Source organism: Diachasmimorpha longicaudata, chromosome 2, assembly GCF_034640455.1.
Source record: "Diachasmimorpha longicaudata isolate KC_UGA_2023 chromosome 2, iyDiaLong2, whole genome shotgun sequence".
NCBI classification, from domain to species: Eukaryota; Metazoa; Arthropoda; class Insecta; order Hymenoptera; family Braconidae; genus Diachasmimorpha; species Diachasmimorpha longicaudata.
Genome location: NC_087226.1, coordinates 5,274,811 through 5,294,271, shown reverse-complemented (window position 1 = coordinate 5,294,271; position 19,461 = coordinate 5,274,811). Strand labels below are relative to the sequence as shown.

The following is a 19,461-nucleotide window of genomic DNA, read 5'->3' as shown; positions in this document are numbered from 1 at the left end:
TCTTCGTTTCTTTACTTCCTCGGTATTTTCTACGGTGTGGAGGGCCCTCCGAAGTTGTCTTGCCAACACCTCAAAGGGCCCAGTCTTCGCGTTTGTTGTATATCTCGCATCCAGGCGTTCGCGTCTTTGCGGCCTCGGAGATTGCCACGCTCTGTCCGATATGATACACGTACCCTATGCCAATGTTTCGGTTGAATTTTATGTCAAAGCGTGGAGAGATTAGCGGGATACTGATTTATTTGGTTTTTATTTATTGAAAAGAGTAAAAACAATTCGATCCCATCTTAGACCCATATAAATTTAATTTATTATGTTATGAGACCATTTTTCTTGGAGAGACTGGCTAGGTGGTCTTGAGATGAAAACTCCAGATAAATGGTTGCAGAGTAATATAAGCAAGTGACCAAGACAAGAATAGTCTGTGAAAAATTACTGTGCCGGGCACGAGAATCGAGATGCAAAATGCTAGAATATTGTAATGTGTTTTACTCCCACATAAGAATTCCTATCAACACCGTAAAATTTACTAAACAACACTATAAAATTTGAAGGTATATTATTTTTTATTTGAGGATAAATGAAAAATTAATAGAAATATTTTAAAAATTCTCAGCTAGGGAATTTATTTTATTGGCCCTTTCTTCATTTTTTACTGTGCCACACAGGAAGTTTTCAGTAACTAATTGCGATTGGTTAACGATGAGCGCCGAATGTAGCCGATTATTGCCGATGTTGAACTTCATCATGGAAATGTTGCATCAGACTTTGAATTTTTCCTGACAATTAAATCCCAAATACCGACACTTTGACGTCTCGTCTTCAGTTCGGCGACTTCTCTCGAACTAAGAACACATCTAATTGAACTATTGTTCAACTGCTCACATAAAATTCTATTTTATTTATTAACCTGACTTCCAACAAAATAAATATTATTCATTCATCCCTGTTATACTTCAGCTAATTTAACGCTATTTTTGGAGAACGGAATTTCGAAAATTTTTGACGTTATGAGTATTTGAGTGGACGTGTAGTTGGCAGTGTGTGGAAGGGATGTGAAATATTTTTTTGAATAACCAAGAAGTTTTTCATGCAATTTGCAGTCCCACCGGACCCGCGGCCCTTGTCGGTTTTCATGAACAAAAATCCGATGTTGTTGATTCGAGCGTTTCAAAAAAAATATTCGGATGCTACATGTCGTATAATTTTTCACTTCACGAAACGCAAAATGAAGCTCAATGTGGCCTGACCCTTACACAAACGTCCCTCTCACACGAATATCCCCCGTTCTCAGGGAATTATTAACGAATACCCGCAGAAATGATTATAAACCGATAAAACGGTACGTATTGAGATCCAGGTGGTAAGCGCTCCCGTCAGGCTGGTTATACTCACATAATAAGGTACATAGATGGACGCAAGGTGTTTCCTGAACTCAAGGAGTCCATCATTCATTGATTAATCGAGTCCAATGGCTACTCCCGACACAAACTAATTCCTTGTACATCATCCATCGTGAAGTTTTATCTGCACTACCTTTCTCAACCGATAGATTTTTCACCGTTCGATAACTCAGGATGCAGAGCATTAATCTTGGCCCTCACAAAGTGCGATGTGAGGCAGGGATTCCCACCCTCGGTATTTAGCAAATAAAAGGCGAATAAACGTGCATATGTAATCGTCGAGACGTTTGTATGGTAAGACGATGGCAGCTCTATCGCCGTGTCGGGGCCTACGGTGTCTTTGTGGAATACGACAGATGTCCCGACATTCTATATTGACCCCAATGACAAAAGAATTCTCAATTTCAATGCTCAGGAGGATTGAGAAATAAAAAAATTGTTTTTTTGCGATTTTCTGGGAAACACTGATCAGTTGACTTAACAATTTTCTTAGGTTTTATCCGCATTTTATGACACAAACTTCATGGTTGTGTGATATTTTTTGTAAACATGTTCAGTAAACTTTTGGGGATTTTCCGAAAAGCTTGATGAAGGCGTAGAAATAATTCCTCGCACAGGAAAAAATATGCAAAAGAAATTCCTTTTTTTTCCGCAATTCCGCAGTGAAATGTGGTTGAGGAAAATTTGACGTACCTGTTACGGATTTTATTTCGGAGCATTCCACGATTTTTATTTGAATTTTGTGGAAAAAGTTACGGTGACGTCACTTAAATTTTCTTTGTCACTTTTGTAATCAAATGAACTTGAGTTTGATAATTTTTAGTGAATGTTGATGTCCGTATCCGGCGATGAAACTTTTGTTTTGCAGAAAATCGGAAAAAAAAAATGGAAATTGAGGGAATACCGGGAGTAACTCCTTACAATGAGTATCTAAATTTGAGTGTTTATTCGATAATTCCCATGATTTTACGAGCAAGGGGTAATTTAATTTTACCACAATGTATTACGGTAATGGCCGTCGATAAAGAGAGCACCTCGAGGCGTAAAAACAAAGAGCCCGGAGTACGTGTGTTACAGGTGTAAACGAGTCCAAACGAGACGCGGTTATTAGTGAAGCACACCACAGGGCCCGTCTGGAAGATAAAAAGCTGTGGCAGTGGAAATAATACGAGTGACTCTCCTGAAATTTTCGTCAACGAGGGTTTACCATGTTGGGGCCACACACCGTCGGCTTGTAAAACACACAGCGAGATTAAATGCTTCATTAATGTGATTAAAGTAAAAAGCTGGCTGAGTAATGAGTCGTGGTGAATCATCCGTCAGTTTCTCTCCGGGTTTTTTAAACCATCGGTTTCATTTTTTCGCAAGAGCTGGGGTAGGAGACGCGGGGTATGACAAGAGGAACTAGTCTTGATATTTTAAAATCCATATTCATCGTTTGGGTTATGAAAAATCGGTGGACAGAAATTAAATCCAAAGGAAGATGAGAGCGCGGTACCCAAAAATTCAAAGTGGACAGCAAAATTATTGTCAATATTTTTTTGTGGAGGGCAAAACAAGACCGAAATAGAGAGAAATATCCGGTAAAAATCATGAAACGCAAAATCTTTTACCGATTTTTGAAGCTATTAGAGAAATTGAAGTATCGATTTCGCAATTTTTCGCAGAAAATTCAGTTAAAAATATTGGAATGCCCCCAAAAAATCGGTGAAACTTCCCTTAAACGTTCAGAATTACAAAGAAGATGAATAATTTACTACATATTATTTTCCGCGTTAAAAAAATGACAAAAATTCTGATATTTTCCCTAAATTTGGAGATTTTTGCCACACAACCAATTAAAATAGTTTCATCACATCCGGCCCATAATAATCGTAATAAGAACTAAGTACAACCAGAGTGAGCCCTTGTATGAAAGAAACCCACTAGCTGATGTCCTGCATTATCAACGGAGTGGATTCCGCGAACAGAATTACCTGATCGATAATTTCGCACAATAATTGATGAATGAATCGACAAAGTGAAACATATTAACATTGACTGTAATATAAACCTCAACTCTCACATTATGCCAGACTTGGTGCACACACGTGGGCCGTTCCTCCACCCGTTGGCGCTCGAACGTCACTTACCTGAAACAATAAATATCGCATGGTTACACAAGCATTTATACACATCATTATAATGCCATCTCACAGGTAGGCCTATTTGATTTACGATCAACCGTGAACGGAATATCTATTGAAACATTAATAACAATACCCTCCACGGTATCGCCCACACGGAGTACGAGAGCATAATTTGATACAACGGAAGTGAATTACTGATTTAATAAATTACCGTCGACAAAGTTCAAACACAATTCATTCATAAAATTAATTCATCAAAATGAATAACGATCGTCGTAACATGCGACACTGACTTTTACAGTTTTTCATATTCCAAAAAACTCTTTCAACGCACCATGATCATGATCATCAACCGCGAACCCCAGTTGTCCCTTAAAAATTTCTCTCGGACACGTGGTGTGGTGTCAGGAGGCCCTCGATACCGCGGGTAATCCTGTTGTCAATTTCGTAGAATCACTCGCGCACATCACACTTGACATGTAAAATAATCGCTTGGCACACCCTCGCTCGTGGTAACCACCCGATAAATTTAAAAATAAATCGAACAAATCACATCAGGACGGACAGGTGTACTCAGACCAGAGAGTTCATCTTCACCGGTTCGCCTTCGCTGGCCGCGAGCCACCGCATAAATATAATAGGAAGGTAGTAAAGGCCTCGTGATGGTCGGCATTGCCCGCCGAACCGTCACGAGTTGCCTCGTGGTAGGGGCATTTGTTCGCGGGGGTGTGTATGTGAAATACGTGAAGGGCAATTGTCCATGTGTTACTGTTGGCATGGTAAAGTGAGATGGATGTGTGTAGTTGGAGGAGATACACACAGTGCAACACAGCGGTGTGAAACACACAGGGAAATGGCTGGAATGATCGATGGGATTCTGCGCTCTGGCGGGCATGGAGTCACTCGGGGGATTCCCCCCACTATTGGAAGTTGTGCGCGACCCAGTCGGGTCGACACACTCCGGTGAAGTGCCCCCTGCCCTTCGTCTTGGGCGAGTTGGGAAAGTGGTGGGGGAGGGGGACGAGCACGTGGGGACGAACAGTTTGCGGGGATTTTGGAGAGATGGCGACAGCGGCGAATCTTCGCGAACGCCATCCGACGGGGATTCCCGCAAGTTTGTGATGGGGAGGATGTAAAAGGGCGGGAAATGGTTCTCGGGGGGTAAATGCTGTTGGTGAGACTTGGAAACTGAATTTATAATCTATATTTGACTTTATTTTCGTAACGTCACGAACATTCTGAATCCCAGACTATTCTCCAACCTTCGATAAACGAAGGTAATTAAACTGGTACGCTACACGACACCGCAGAGTCTAATATATTCTTTAGATGTAAACACATCTCACCAACGAATATACATGTTTATTTTAATGATAGGACACCGAGATATAATTTAATACCCGTAACAAAATTGCCACATTGTTTTTAAATTAATAATGTTAGTATCAAAACTTTTTACTGCGGAAAATCATTGCAATTGCGAACTTGATGTTATTAATGGAGGCTAACAGAAATTCAGATAACTTCAAGATGTAAACCAAATTATTTCAAAAAATAATATTTCTGGCGATCACTGTTTGAAATCGATCAATCCATTCAACCCATTCCCAATTGGTCCATTCGGTTCTGATGCGACGACTAAAATAGATGAGACGATAAGGTCAGGAGACAAATGATCGAATAATTGAAAACGTTCCAAAAATTTGCGTCAATCGCACTATCGATTAGTCCCTTTCTAGAGCACCTTAAAAGCTCCAAACAATATTGCAATCAAATTTTTCCCCTCTGCCCCAGATTCCACAACATAATTGAAAATTCAATGACAAATGCTCCCTCATTCCACAATAATAATGTTACACTTTCGGCATCTCAAAATACTCGTATCCCACATGGAATGAAAAAATGAAAAATGAACTTGGGGTGACTAATGCAGCATCATTGACGTTTCACATCACGTCCGACAATGCCCGATGAGACGGATACTATCCCTTGCAATAAAGGAGAGGTGACGATGGGGAATGAATTTAGTACGAATGACAGGTTGCAGGCACGCGCGCCAATAAACGTGAAACGCGACAGGCATTCGTCAAAGTATTAAACCAAGCCCACCCATGCATCGAAAAACACTGACTCCCCAAAACCGGAAGTACTCGATTACTTCAAGGTTAATTTACCTGACAATCCATAATGCATCAACGACCAAACCTTAACAAACAAAATCTTCATATTGCGATGTTGCATGCGTTGCGAACAATAAATAAATGAACACTCTGCCTCGATCATTACATAATTAGTCCTACTCGTGTTGCACAGCGGGTCGCACGACTTCAGTTCCGGGGGTTGACTATATAGATCAGTGGGGGTGGGGGGGAGAAAGTAACGCAAAGCACGGTAGAGCAATTGATCAATATAGCACCCAACAACCCCTGTAGTTGGCCTGGTGGTGTGCCCAAGGCGATATACGATCTCAAATCCTCCAACCCTTGTCTCTCCCACAGCATGAGAAAGCAATCCCTCTCTGTTTCACGGTTAAACCAACCCCCTACCCCTCGAAAAAGGTACAAGAGAGTAGAACGCACCCCCATAACAAGTTTCTTACTCATCTTTTTCGTTCAATAACTCTCCATCCAAGATGGCCACCGCGGTCGTCCCTCATTGGCTGGGGGTGAGGTGGTCGCACAAGCTATACATACCCCCGGGGGTGTAGGGAACGGGGGGGGAGTAGTCCGAGGGGTTGAGGAAGGGTGCCCAGAGAGGAGTAGGAGGAGGGGGGGAGCAGGAGGCAGTGACGCCATCTATCTTCCGTTGCCTTGGCTCGGCGTAACATAAGGCAAGATAAATTGCGGGATCTCCCGGGTTCTTGAACCTTTCTGGCAAATTGCATAAGAATATCCACTGGCCCCACCCCCCTCCTCACAACCTCTTTCTTCTTTCCTCTATCTTCGGCTTTCCTCCACTTCTCCTTCACCACTGGTTTGTCTCAACTCTCTCATACCTCAAGACCGCCACCACTGCTACATTCGTCGTATTTCCCCGTCACCCCTTCGCCCTTCCCTATGCCCCGGGCCACCCTCCGCGCCCGGTGCTCGCTGCCTCGCGGCTCCAATGGAATTGGAATTAACTCGAATAAATCACCCCCAAGGCCCTGCAATACTACGCGCTCTCTTGCGTTTTTTTTTTCTTTTAGTTTTAACGTGAAATGTTGGGGGTTAAAATTTTCTTACGTCTGAGGTGACGGTGTGCAGTTTGGGAAATTGGGTTTTAGGGGCGAGGTAGTTTGGGAGAATTTAATTTTGATGGATCGGGGGAGGGGGTGCAAGTGACCATTGAAGGTTCGTGGGAGATTTTATGTGAAAGGGGGGAGGAATTCTACAGTTCAAGAGGCTTCCCTGGACTACCACCCCTTGAGGATTTAACGAATCGCAAATTTGTTTGGAGAAAAGAATTCTGATGGATTTATATAGTTTTATAAATTTTATAATTTTGTACTTTTGACGTCAGAGGTTTAATAAGGTATTGAAGATGTTTTGATTATTGCCCATCTGTTCGTCAGGTCATCAATATTTCGATCCCTAGTTAATCATTTAATTGTTCATTAGCTGATTGGCACCTGAATAAATTTAGTGGCTATTAGTCATATCCCATTGGAGTTGAATATCAAGTGTTACGAATTGAATGCAATGCGAAAGACGATGGGAAATCCGTAACGATTGAAGAGTTAACTGCCTAGCCATTTCCAGAGTCATAAAGCACTCACGGCATCTGGCGGTATTCCCCGGAACAATCGAAACAAGATAGAGTGCGAGAGTGAGAGAGTGCGTATATGCGCGCGCGTCTCATGCTCCATTGATCGGAAGAAAGCTATGGCTCGTAAAATTTGTGGACGAAAGAAATCACGTGGGCGAATTTAATCTAGTTTCATCATTCTGAAAGAATCAATTTAATGGTTGAGAATCAAGTGAATAATTTTCTGACGACAATTTTATTTCTGAAGTTTCTGTTTTTTGTACTTTTCCGGCTTTCATATAAATTTCAAAGTTATTGAATTTCGGGCATTCATCTTTTCTTCCGTCGGGCGTTCATAACTGCAATATAAAAATGAAAGACGAGTAAAAGATAATCAACGAATGTCTGATAATGAATTATCAGTAATCAAGTCAATTGATAAATAGATTTGACTCGTTGTTATAAATTTCTTCTCAATTTTTAAAGGGAGTTGATCAATTTCCAAATTGCTGGGAGTTATTATTTATTTATTTGTTGTTTGCATCAATTTACAAACGTTTAGATGAATATTCGATTATTATTAAATTATCTAGTTTATTGTTTACTTATAATCAATAATTATTTAGCAATTTAGATTTTATCACAGAGAGAAATTGCTACGAAAAATTTCCGTGCGAGTACAGAAAATTTTATTGACCTCTGGAAATTTTCCAGAAATTCCCAGAAATTTTACTATTAATCTCGATGGATTATATCTCAACAAATCGTTATTTTTCCAGTACTCGTATTACATTGTTTATATAATGTTCTAGAACTTGGACCTTTATTTGAATAAAAAAGTAAAAGATTTATGAAAGTCCATAACGAAGAGAAATTGTGTGAAAAAAGACTTAACAATGGTGTGTATTAAACAACGCAAAATCAAGCAATCAAAGGGGACAAACAATAATAAATGAATTTTTATATATTTCGATGTGAACCAACCCCACAACCTCCCCCGTCCTAGATCAATTAAAACCTCTCCGAAAATGCCAAAAAATAATCGATTCTCGACGGCGAAGATTACAAAACCACGTGGAATGAATTTAATCGATCGACGTGGGCTGTACATATTGTACGAGGTCAGTATATTCGAAACGAAACTTTACGATTTGTTTACCCGCTAAAACTGGGTGATGAAGCCCAGTTGTAGGTATGCACACTCAGTGATCGTGGCCATAAACGCGTCTGTTATGCGCTCGTAAACCAGGGAATTGCCTCTCCCCTTTGCATGGTTATGTGTGTGTATCAGTCAGTGATGTGCCTCACTCGTAAAACTCGGCGTTTTACGATTTGTTATGGGCACCAGGAGTACCGTTTACTGTACCGCCATCTAGGCGAACCCCATTGACTCCCGAGCACGTGTTTCTTTCATACTTTTTTTTATATATTTTTTTCAAAGGCTGTTCAAATGACTATTTTTTTTAACGAAACCTCAAAGATTTGTCTTCAACAGATATTAAAAAATTGAGACTTAAATGGAATTTTTTTTGAGTGACACGCGATGTTTCAATTGGCCAATTTGATAAAATAATTTTTCAAGGTCAATTGGACTAAAAAAACAAGAAAAATCAAACATGATCTCTGATGTAATTGTTTAATCGGTTTTTAGTTACGGAAGTGGATTAATTCGATCGAATCATCACTGATTTATGTTTAATTTGTCCTTAATAAATGTGTCTATGTGTGTAATAAATTATTTGAATAAAAATGTCTTCTCAAAACTGAAAAGAATTTTTTTTCCTGATTTTACGTCGACGAAAAAAAATCTTTCTGCCAATTATTGAATTACTTGACAGAATTGTTCGAAAATATATTTCTTATATACAATATAGTTTTGATAACATGCTTCGTTTCCTTCGACGGACTTTTGAGGGCTTCCATTCCCTTCACATAGCTTCACATAGAAAAAAATTTTTTTTTAATTAGTTGTTTGTTCCGTCATCTGCCAGTCAAAATAATATTCGGTAAAAATGACGGAACAGTCGGGACTTCTTATGTGAACTTTTCGTTTTTCTGACCCTAATATTCACCCTACACCACCCTGTTCACAGTCCGGTTGTTTTCAATCACATGCCTTCCCCCTCGTCCCCGCCCGCACGGCCGCTCATACACAATATACCATATATATTATATAACGATATCATATATTTACCTATTTCCATTGCTAAACAAACGCAAACTCATTACATTGAATAATCAATTTAATTTCACTCCAACTCAATTTTTCTCTTCTAATCACCTCAAATTCTAAATAAAACTGAAGCGATTAGACGGGTATCGAAAAAGTTACCCACTTTTCAAAATCGGGGATTCAATTTTTCTAAAAACCTCAAGTGCCCGACTGATGCAAAACAAGACAGATTTTCCCTGCGTCATAAAAATATTCTGACGTCAGCGCTCACGCACAATTCCACATACGATGACGTAACAAATGGAATGCCAGCCATGCTGGGTTTTAGAATGAGGGGAAGGGAAAGAAAAGGGAGCCATTATAGAAGGGGCGCGACTAGGTTGAATCCTCCCCACTCGACCAGCCCACCAAGGGAACAGCTGTCAGCTGCGTCGAGTCTCCCTCTTGCTTACTCACACTACCGGCTCTTTCTCACTGTTGTATATGTATGTGGATGGCTGCTGCCCTACAGGGGGCTCCCTTGTCGTGTCGCATATATACCCGAAAACCCATCCCGGACCGGACTGAAGCCACCCACCCTAATGTTAAAATATTCCGGTGGGCGAATGAGGGGACGGGAATAGCATCGTCAGAGTTATGGCTGACTCCGAGACTCAAATAACTCTTTAATCCGCACGCGCGTGGGTGCTCTACGAATTTTCTATTTCTCATCGAATTTTTCTATTGGAATGCGTCGATATATGTTGACAATGAAGACGGGAAAATTGTGAGAAGAAAAATAATCGAGAGGTCGAACGGGAAATGAATTTCGATGGAATTTGAATGGATAAATTCGAATGATGAAATATTTCCACGGGAGTTCGGTGTAATCGAGGATTTATACCAATATTAGAATGATTGTTTGGGTATTAGTAACCGGGATGGTCGATTGATTCAATCAGAGGAGTGAAGTAAATTTTCTGGAAAAAATTAGTGGTAAATTTGCAATTAATAATCATTTTAATAGAAATAATAGAAATAATAATTGGATATTGATGATTACTGGGGTAGTCCATATCCCTCAATAGAGATCACGAAAAGTAAAATGAAAATAAAATATAAATACGAATGTTGTTAAGAACTAACATGACAGATTATATGATAGAGACCCTTGAACTACCGAAAAATGGTAAAACAATAGAAAAACATTAACAAATTAATTTTGCTAACGTGCAAATAATCAATTCAGTATCAATCAATTTCTGAATTACGAAGAAAAAGTTATAAATAAATTTCGGTGTAATCACTGATACAAAAACAGAATGATTTTTGGTAAAAATATTTCCAATACATCATAATTCTTCAATCTGTTGAGCATAAAACACTCCGAAGTTCTCTCACATAAATACGACACGCACGGAAAATTGATTATCGACATTTTTCCGTACAATTAAGAGGCGCACCCCAGGTAGGAAATGCCAATGTCCACGAAACGGGCCAGGTCTGGCACGAGACTGGCTTGCCAGATCTGGGCCACCAAGCTTGGCCCGAGGCATGGCCAGACCGGCAAAGAGCATGGCTTGCCAGGCTTGGGTCACTAAGCTTGGCCCGTGGTATGGCCAGACTGGCAAAGAGCACGGTTTGCCGGGCTTGGGCAACCACGCTTGACCCGAGGTATGGCCAGACTGGTAAAGAGCATGGCTTGCCAGGCTTGGGTCACCAAGCTTGCCCCGAGACATGGCCAGGCAGACAAGGGGCATGGTTTGCCAGGCTTGGGTCCCATATGGAACAGCATTCCAAAAATTGAATTCTCATGGGGAATGTTCCTTCACTAAATTTTTCGTCCTTTGATTCTCCTTCTTCCGAAGGTACCATTATTTCTTCTGAACATACTATTTCAGGGGAAAATATGCGTGGATATCACCGTATACCACACATTCTATGACAACAGCCCGTAAGATGGCGTGTTGAGTAGTCTGATTGTGGCAGTAGACATGAGTGTCGTGTGCGGCAATTTATTATTTTAATATTACTCTTTTACTATTGTAATATGTCTCAGAGTTCATATTCACGGGTTAAAAAATACAGACATTTTCATCAACTGAAGAAAAAAGAATCTGTAAACGTAGAAGGCGCTAAAGAAAAAACTCCGGATTACAGTGAACGCAATAATGCCGATGAGGAAGAGGTTAGTTTGCCAACAGCCAATGAAATAACTATCCGTAGTGGATCTATTGTGGATCAAATTAGTGGAGATGTCGATGTTCGACATCTCGATGATAATGCTAGTGCTTGTGGTGATAGTTGGTCGGGTGGTGATGGTGATTGTGGCTCGTATAAGCATCTTAATGATTGCATCAGTGAATCCAATAGCAGCGTTGGAGACAGGGATGAACCAATTCTTGGGGGCTCAGGTTGTGATGGTGATTCAGATGACATTGACAATGATTTCAACAAAGTATTCACTGACAGCATTGGAGACAAGAATACACAAACTCTGGACAAATTGGAACCGCGGGGAATGGAGCAAAAAATTAATCAATGGGCAGTGAAATTCAGAAGAGCTACAACAGCAGAAGCAATCGATGAATTGTTAGCCATTTTAAGAAGTGAAGGTTACACATCAATACCCAAGACTACACGGCAGCTTTTGCAAACTCCCCATTGCAGACACCTAACAACCATGAGAGGAGTTCATGAGATTCCAGGTGAATTCATTTATTTGGGAATCGCCTCGGGACTCAGAAAAATAATTTCAACTCAAATTTATCGAGAAAACGACATTTCTCTTCTGGTTCATATTGACGGTATGCAGGTATACCGGAATGCTAAGAAGGAAATTTGGCCAATTTCAATAAAAATACAGCATCCAAATTACACTACCAAACCCTTTGCTGCCGCGATTTATTGTGGGGATGGGAAACCATTATCAGCCACAGAATTCATGACTGATTTTGTTGAAGAGGCCAATGAACTCCAAGAAAATGGTTTGCGCATTGATGACAAGGTTTTTGAGGTGAAAATTGTAGCAATAGTGGCTGATTCGCCAGCTCGAGCATTCATTTGCTGCCACAAAGCTCCTGGAGCCTTCTATGCCTGTGGAAGGTGTTTCACCAAGGGCATTACAGTAGGTTGTGGAAGACGAGGAAAACGCATATATCCAGTGACCAATGCAAATTTACGCACTAAAGTATCCTACGAGACGCGAGTTCAACCAGAACATCATTATGAAGGTTCTGTGTCCCCGCTGCTCTCTTTGGATAGATTCGATCTGACAAAACAAGTGCCATTAGATTTAATGCATTTATTCTATTCTGGTAATATGAAATGGCTGCTGGATAAATGGCTAACGAGAAGTTCAGCCCAGAGGATCAAATTAGCTGATGTTCGTCGGCTTGATGGTATTATGAGGTCATTAAAAGCCGATATCCCTATTGAATTTCAAAGGAAAGAATTTGATGTGAATAATATCTCAAGATGGAAAGCATCACAATTCAAGTTTTTCCTTAATTATTGTGGTATCGTCGTGTTACAAGATTTCTTACCGAAACCTTTACGTTGTCATTTCTCATTATTTGTCTTTGCTAGCAGAATTTTAAACAGTAAGGAATTCGTTAAGGATTTGAGTGAATATGCTGGATCTCTGCTAAAAATTTGTTTCGAGACGTTACCTGATGTTTATAATGATGAAGGGGCTCAAGTTCTCAGTTGGCATAGTATCATCCACGTTGCTAATGATGCCCAATACTTTAAAATTCCTCTGAATGAGCTCTCAGCGTTTTGGGGAGAGAGTTACATTGGTTTATTTAAAAAACTCGTTCATTCTTCGATAAAACCACTCACACAAATTATCAACAGACTAACTGAGATGGAGTCTGGAGGAACCATGGTAATTAATCAGAAACACATACTGAGTGATTGGGTTATCGCGAGAAAGCCTACAACGATGATAATTGATGGGGAAATTCATTTAACATCAAATATGATCAACATCAATGGTCTAACCTTGACGACAAGTCATCCAAATAACGTGGTACTCCTAGATATTGAGAAAGTTTTCGTAATTTCACAAATTCTCGTTAAATCAGGAAAATCCAAAATTTGTGATGATCTTACTGGTATATATATTTTCGGACACCAGGAAAGTAGTAGGGAAGAGGCGTTTAGTTATCCAGACTTTTCCAGTCGAGTAGGAATATTCTACATTAAGTCCTGGGCAGCTGAAATGACATGTAAGAAGGCACACAAAATTAAACACAAATGTGCTTTATTAAATGTAACTGGACGACAATACGCCATATCCCTCCTCCACTAGAAAATAACGTAAAAATTGTTCGCATTGTGAAATGCAGTTTTTTTTTGGTAAGAGGGTATATGAATGAGGGTATATGTTTTAGTTGAACTCGTGATTAAAATTGTGGAAGAAACAAACAATTTTATGTTTTAAATCAACAATCGACATGAAAATCCGATCATCGAGGTCGTTAGAAAATTTCAATAGTGGAGTCGTTACATGCAAGTGGGACATAAATCGGTTAGATCTGGCGTCCGTGTACATAACCTTTCATAATTGCTCGTATCATCCGTTTATCGGGCTTTTTGTCTCAAATTCGGATTTCACCAACTAAGTTGACGGTAAATTACAAGAAGTGAGAATTTAATGTGAATTAAATGTGTGTTAAGTGTTTGACAGATATTTGTGATATAATCGTTTTGAAGGAATAGTGGCGCTAAAAAAGAAGCATCAGTGGGGTGATGACAAAAAACCGTTCAAAACACATGGAAATAGAAACGCAATTTTTTCTGTTAAATAATAAGCTATATGCATCATTCTGCAAAGTTATCAGTTTATATGAAACTACTCGAAAACACCAGGTTCAATTGTACGAATCGTGATTTTTTTTCATAACCTAAAATGTCGGAAACCTCACATCCATCTCGCGATCCAAAAAATCTCAGCGAACCATTCGCAGTCATCGAATTTCTCGAGAAAAACGAAAAAGGGCTACCATGCATTGATTTGGTGCCGAAAAAATGGTTTAATAGTGCAGAAGAAGACACCTGTAAATTCCCACCGACAACTGAATATCATCTACTTGACGACTACTTGGAAAAATTGCACTCGCCCAAGGACTCTTGGCAAAGTTATCCATTTTGCTTCATCACCGGAGCAGGTACAAAAATTGAAATGACTCCACTTATAACTTGATGAATTGCTCGATGGGTTCATTTCAATATTAAAGGATCATATGTTGATTGTGTTCAGCTGATTTGGATCAGGGTCGCAGAAGATTAAAAAAGGCCCAAGTAACTCTCAACTGTGAGACAACCGATGGTGAAAATGATCGAAAGGGGGGGAGGTCCGAAACTTCCTCGAAAGCAAAAATTTCAGCAAAACCCTTAACTGCATCAAAGTCTCAACTAAACAACATCTTTAGTACTAAAATCCCGATTCCACCTAGAAATCAAACTCCAAAGTCTGGTAAGTCCTGTTAATATGAAGTAAAAGTCAATTATCAACAATTATAACCACTCTTAACCCCAATTATTCATCCCCAATTTATTCAACTCTCGTATTTAACATCAAAAGACCCATCGTTCCCTAAATTGGGAATTAGATTGACCGAATTTTTGAAATCTTTTACAAAATAAATATTAATTATGTATCTGTGCAGTCATTACATGTGTATTTGTCTCGAAACATCGTTTTAAGAGAGAATCGCATTGAATGATTTTATAAGAAAATTTTTATTATGTTGTGGTCGAAAAATATTAGGTTATTTTTTTTTATTGCAATTCTTTACTCATCAAAAAATTGAGTCGCTAACAGAAATCACTACGTGCGAACAAGATAAAGTGGAAAATTTATGATTTACACTTGATATGATTGTTTATACATAAAAGCATTGGAATGTTGAGGGGACGAGAAACGTTCCATTTTTCCCCACCATCTCTTATGTAGGAAAGCATTATAATTCTGTTGTGAAGAGGTAAATCAAAGTGAACATCTACGGAAAATGGTAAAATTTTGATAGAAACCTTTTTTGTAGGAGCGATAGGTTCTACAAAAAAAATATTTTTTCAAATGCATGCATTCTTTCCCCACTTTGAAATAGCTATAAAAAACAAAGGCTGGAGACAACTTACGTTGTGTTACTACTTCACTACAAACTTGTAAAATTTCGTAGGTATACAAGCAAAACCAAAGACAAGATTTCAAAGCATTTACCAGAGTGGATCTGACTCTGAAGACGAAAATCATGATTGTCTTATAGCTAATCCTGAGGAGATTCGAGCCTCAAAGGCTCAAAATAATTCTGGCTTTTTGCAAATGTCGAGTAAATCGCGATCTGTACCAACAGGTAATAAATCAATTTTGAGGTAATATGGGACTGTAGCACGTAATTCTAAGTTCGTGTTAATTAAATGATCCGGTCAGGGATAAATCATCATTTTCAATAATTTCCAGGTGCATGTTTATCATTTAAACAGCGGTCAAGGAAGAATATTACTTTGCTTAAAGACGTCGAAACTGATGAATCTGAGAGCAATGATTCCTCCGATGGAATTCTGCAGTCACCTACAAAATCGATGGACTCAGCGAGAAATACAAGAAAAGAACTTCATTTGACACCTCCTTCACCACTAGTCCATAACGCTTCAGGTAAAATCGGCTCGGATATTCCATGACCAATCATCGGCCAAGTTCCTCCCGCATGAAAAAATTTATATTTATAAATATTTGAAAATGGTCCAATTTATATTTTGAACATTCTTTACAAAATTCGGAACTTATATAGAATTAGATTATATTATATATTTTTGGTGGGGGCTTGGGTAGTTTTTTTTTCATCTGATGCTGCTACCCATCAATTTATATCGTTTGGTCCTCCTTTAATTTCATAAGGTAACCGAAAAAGGCGTGCATCGTCTACTACACGCGCTGAAGACGGATTGAATTCGATTGTGAGCCCAGGAACTCCAAAAACTTCACGATCAATGATGGTACCCCCTGCTAAGATGCCAAAAATGCTGGGACCACAAAACCAGTTGTCATCTAGTCATTATGCTGATAATGAACGTCGAATCCTGAACTCCCTTCGAGATTACTTTGATCAGCAATTAGATGAAAAGCTCGAAAATTTAAGACGCAGGATGGCTTACGATTTAAAGCAGTCTATGAATGAGCTCAAGACCACAATCATTGGCACTAATCTAGCCCCAGCTTCTGGTCCTAGCTTGCTTGAAATACAGAAGCAGATGTCTACGCCACTACCATTTGAAATGGATGATAAGTTCCAGGAATACGAAGCGATATTGACAACGGACCCAGATCTCGTAGAAACACTGGTAATATATCTGAAATTGATCGTTTTTCTTCTTTTTTATGTAAAATCAATAAATTGGGCGGTGACACATGCACTGGGTTCGTTTTCTGGTGATGAAAAAATCTTTCATCACCGGGACTCAAGTCTACGTCACTGGAACGCTTTGGTTATAGAACCAACCCGCTGGCGATGAGCCCAAAGATGTCTTCTCATGTTCATAAATTCAAAAAAATTTCCCTTCTTTTATTTTTAGCGATTATTCATGAGAGTTTTGATAAGCAATAAAAAAGAGATGAAAATATGTGTTTCCACTATCCTATCTGCGGTTCTGAGGAAGACAGTGTCACTGCACTATTCTGGTTACGGAAAGGAAGCTGGCGGAAAGAAAAAGAAAAATTTTTATAACACTGCAGTATGCAAAGTACTGATTGATGTGATAATTGAGGTAATAGGATCCAGCACTGATGAGAAGAAGATAATGTCAGAAGTAAGTACTTGGTTGTCACGTTCTGGCGATCGAGAGGGTGGGCGTAAGGAACGACAACGCGGGTCAAGTCATCATAACGAGAATAATTCAGTTTGTTCCTTTGATACCAATCGATAATACTTCATTTTTCCGGGATAAATGGAATTGTAAAATCACTGTGTTAATATGACTCCATTAGTTCATTTTCGTAATTGTATTAGTTGTGATATTCTTGATAAAAGGTACGATTAATAGGAAAAGTTTATATTATCAATATATTTTTATCGCGAGGCGTTTCATTGGGCAGAATATATATTAATATATGAATATTGTTTAGTATTCGGCTGTCATTGAAGTATTAATTATATTTATTATATTTCTCCTGGCGAGGTCGGAAATCCAGAAGATGGAAATAACAATTGGAAAATGTGATGTATCTTAGCATAATAAAGTATTTTCTATGTCATTTCCTCATAAGTTAGATCACGGGAATAAATATCCGTTGTTGGTTCAGGGATTAAATATTATGTCCAAAAGTTTAAAGGGAAAAATAATAAGTGGATTTTTAATTTTTAAGAAAAATTCTAATGAAAGTAATTTCAGCCATTGAGAGCTGTTTTCAGTATTTGGTGATTCAAGTCAAATAATATTTATAAGGTTGAAGTTTCACAATCGGACTGCGTCCATATTCCCCAAAGATTTCAAATTTAAGGGTTGAAATTAATTAGTTATATGTAATCCTATCCAAGACTTTTTTATATTTCTAAGTTTGTTTGAAAGAGTGAATATAATAAGCAATATTATATAGAACTAGCACACAATCAATGCAACTAAATATCATTCTGTGTTCCGGAGTTGCAGATGGAGAAGACATTATTGTAAAAAAAGGACGTCTTTCCGAGATGAAAAAATAATTCTTATCAGGATAATTCGTATCAGCAATTGTCTATGGATATAAGAATTAATTCTTATCATCCATAGCGGAATAAATTATCCATAATATTGCTATTATAATGACTGTTTTCATGCTTGAATTGAAGCACGATAATTTATCAATTCTAAACTACTAATTTAAAAAATAACATTGGTGCGTTATTTTGTTGGATATTTTGTTAATACAATCTTCGAATTCTGAAGACTGACTGCTAATATTATTAGATTGTAAGAGAGAGTTTATTAAGACTTAATATGGTATGTCGTATTAAATTTCGGATTCAAATGATCTACGTAGATTATTTATTTTAAAAGCGGATGAAAATAATCCACAAAAGATTTTTCTACAATTTATACCTGCAATCATTTTTTTGAGTTTTCATATTCTGTTCGCGGAAAAATCTCATAGTTGTGATTATCTTTCATGAAAATTGGAGATACAAACACTGCATATCTTTAACTGTTCAACCAAAATCGGATGAAAACATGTACTATGTCGATAGGAGGAAAAAAGTTTTTGATTGGCTGAGTTTTTTTGTCAATAGATTTAATAAATTTAAATATAAGTTTTGTCACATAATAAAACTGTTTTCTGTATAATGTTGAAGGTAATAAATACATGTCTGCTTATCAGATATACCGTTCATATATTTATTGGTGATTCTGAACCCAATACAGGCAACGGTTGGAGCCTGGCCACAGCTCTGGTCGTAAATCTGGGCCAATTTCGGGCCGAATGGTCAGCCCAGAATGCGGCCAAAGTTCGGCAATAGGTCTGGGCCAATTTCGGGCCGAATGGTAAGCCCAGAGTGCGGCCAAAGTTCGGCAACAGGCCTGGGCCAATTTCGGGCCGAATGGTAAGCCCAGAGTGCGGCCAAAGTACGGCGACCGAAGTCTGGCCAAAGTTCGGTCCCAGGCCTGGCCCCGTGTTATCATCCCAGGGTCTAGCCAAGTTCGGCGCGAGTTTGGCTGGAGCCCGGGTGCCGAGCTACGGCAGCTCGGCGGCCGTGCTTGTACCAAGGTTGGCCCATTCGTTTTTTCCTACCTGGGACTTTGCTGTAATACACGAGAGGCGCCGTTAAGATAAATCGCCTAGCTAATTTGTTCTTCGTGCGGATATCCATTATTAGGTAATCTGCACGAACTTTTACTCTTCGAGTTCGCGCACGACCGCGCAAGTAAATTTATTACCAACTTCGCGTCACTCTGTGGGACAACGACTCTCCCTGCGATATAAAAGTCACCGTCCACCTCATGAACATGCACATTTTTGCTTCCGGCAATGTTGGTGCACAGTGCGACGCCAGTCACGCACATTTTTTCCCTT

At 39.0% G+C, this 19,461-nt stretch overlaps 2 protein-coding genes across 7 annotated transcripts in view; one reads left to right on the top strand and one right to left on the bottom strand.

Annotated features, from left to right (window-relative positions):
- The window catches only part of LOC135172634 (homeotic protein antennapedia-like), a 146,118-nt gene that overhangs the window by 81,149 nt on the left and 45,508 nt on the right, over positions 1 to 19,461 (bottom strand). The window contains exon 3 of one of the 5 annotated variants that reach the window (XM_064138822.1): positions 3,466 to 3,532. The exons of 3 other annotated variants lie outside the window; for them this stretch is intronic. The gene's annotated coding sequence lies outside the window, so the exon portion shown is untranslated. Of the gene's footprint in view, positions 1 to 3,465; positions 3,533 to 3,863; positions 4,560 to 19,461 lie in introns of those variants that run through there. One more of the 5 variants, XM_064138825.1, reaches the window with a different exon arrangement.
- On the top strand, positions 14,175 to 18,771 carry LOC135170626 (uncharacterized). 2 transcript variants are annotated; one of them, XM_064136623.1, is made up of 6 exons: positions 14,175 to 14,581; positions 14,674 to 14,889; positions 15,596 to 15,769; positions 15,877 to 16,071; positions 16,315 to 16,757; positions 16,989 to 18,771. In XM_064136623.1, exons 1-6 carry the CDS (start codon positions 14,323 to 14,325, stop codon positions 17,337 to 17,339), a joined length of 1,638 nt encoding a protein of 545 aa, XP_063992693.1. In that variant the 5' UTR covers positions 14,175 to 14,322; the 3' UTR covers positions 17,340 to 18,771. The 2 variants fall into 2 exon arrangements, with proteins under 2 accessions (XP_063992693.1, XP_063992701.1); XM_064136631.1 differs by lacking the exon at positions 15,596 to 15,769.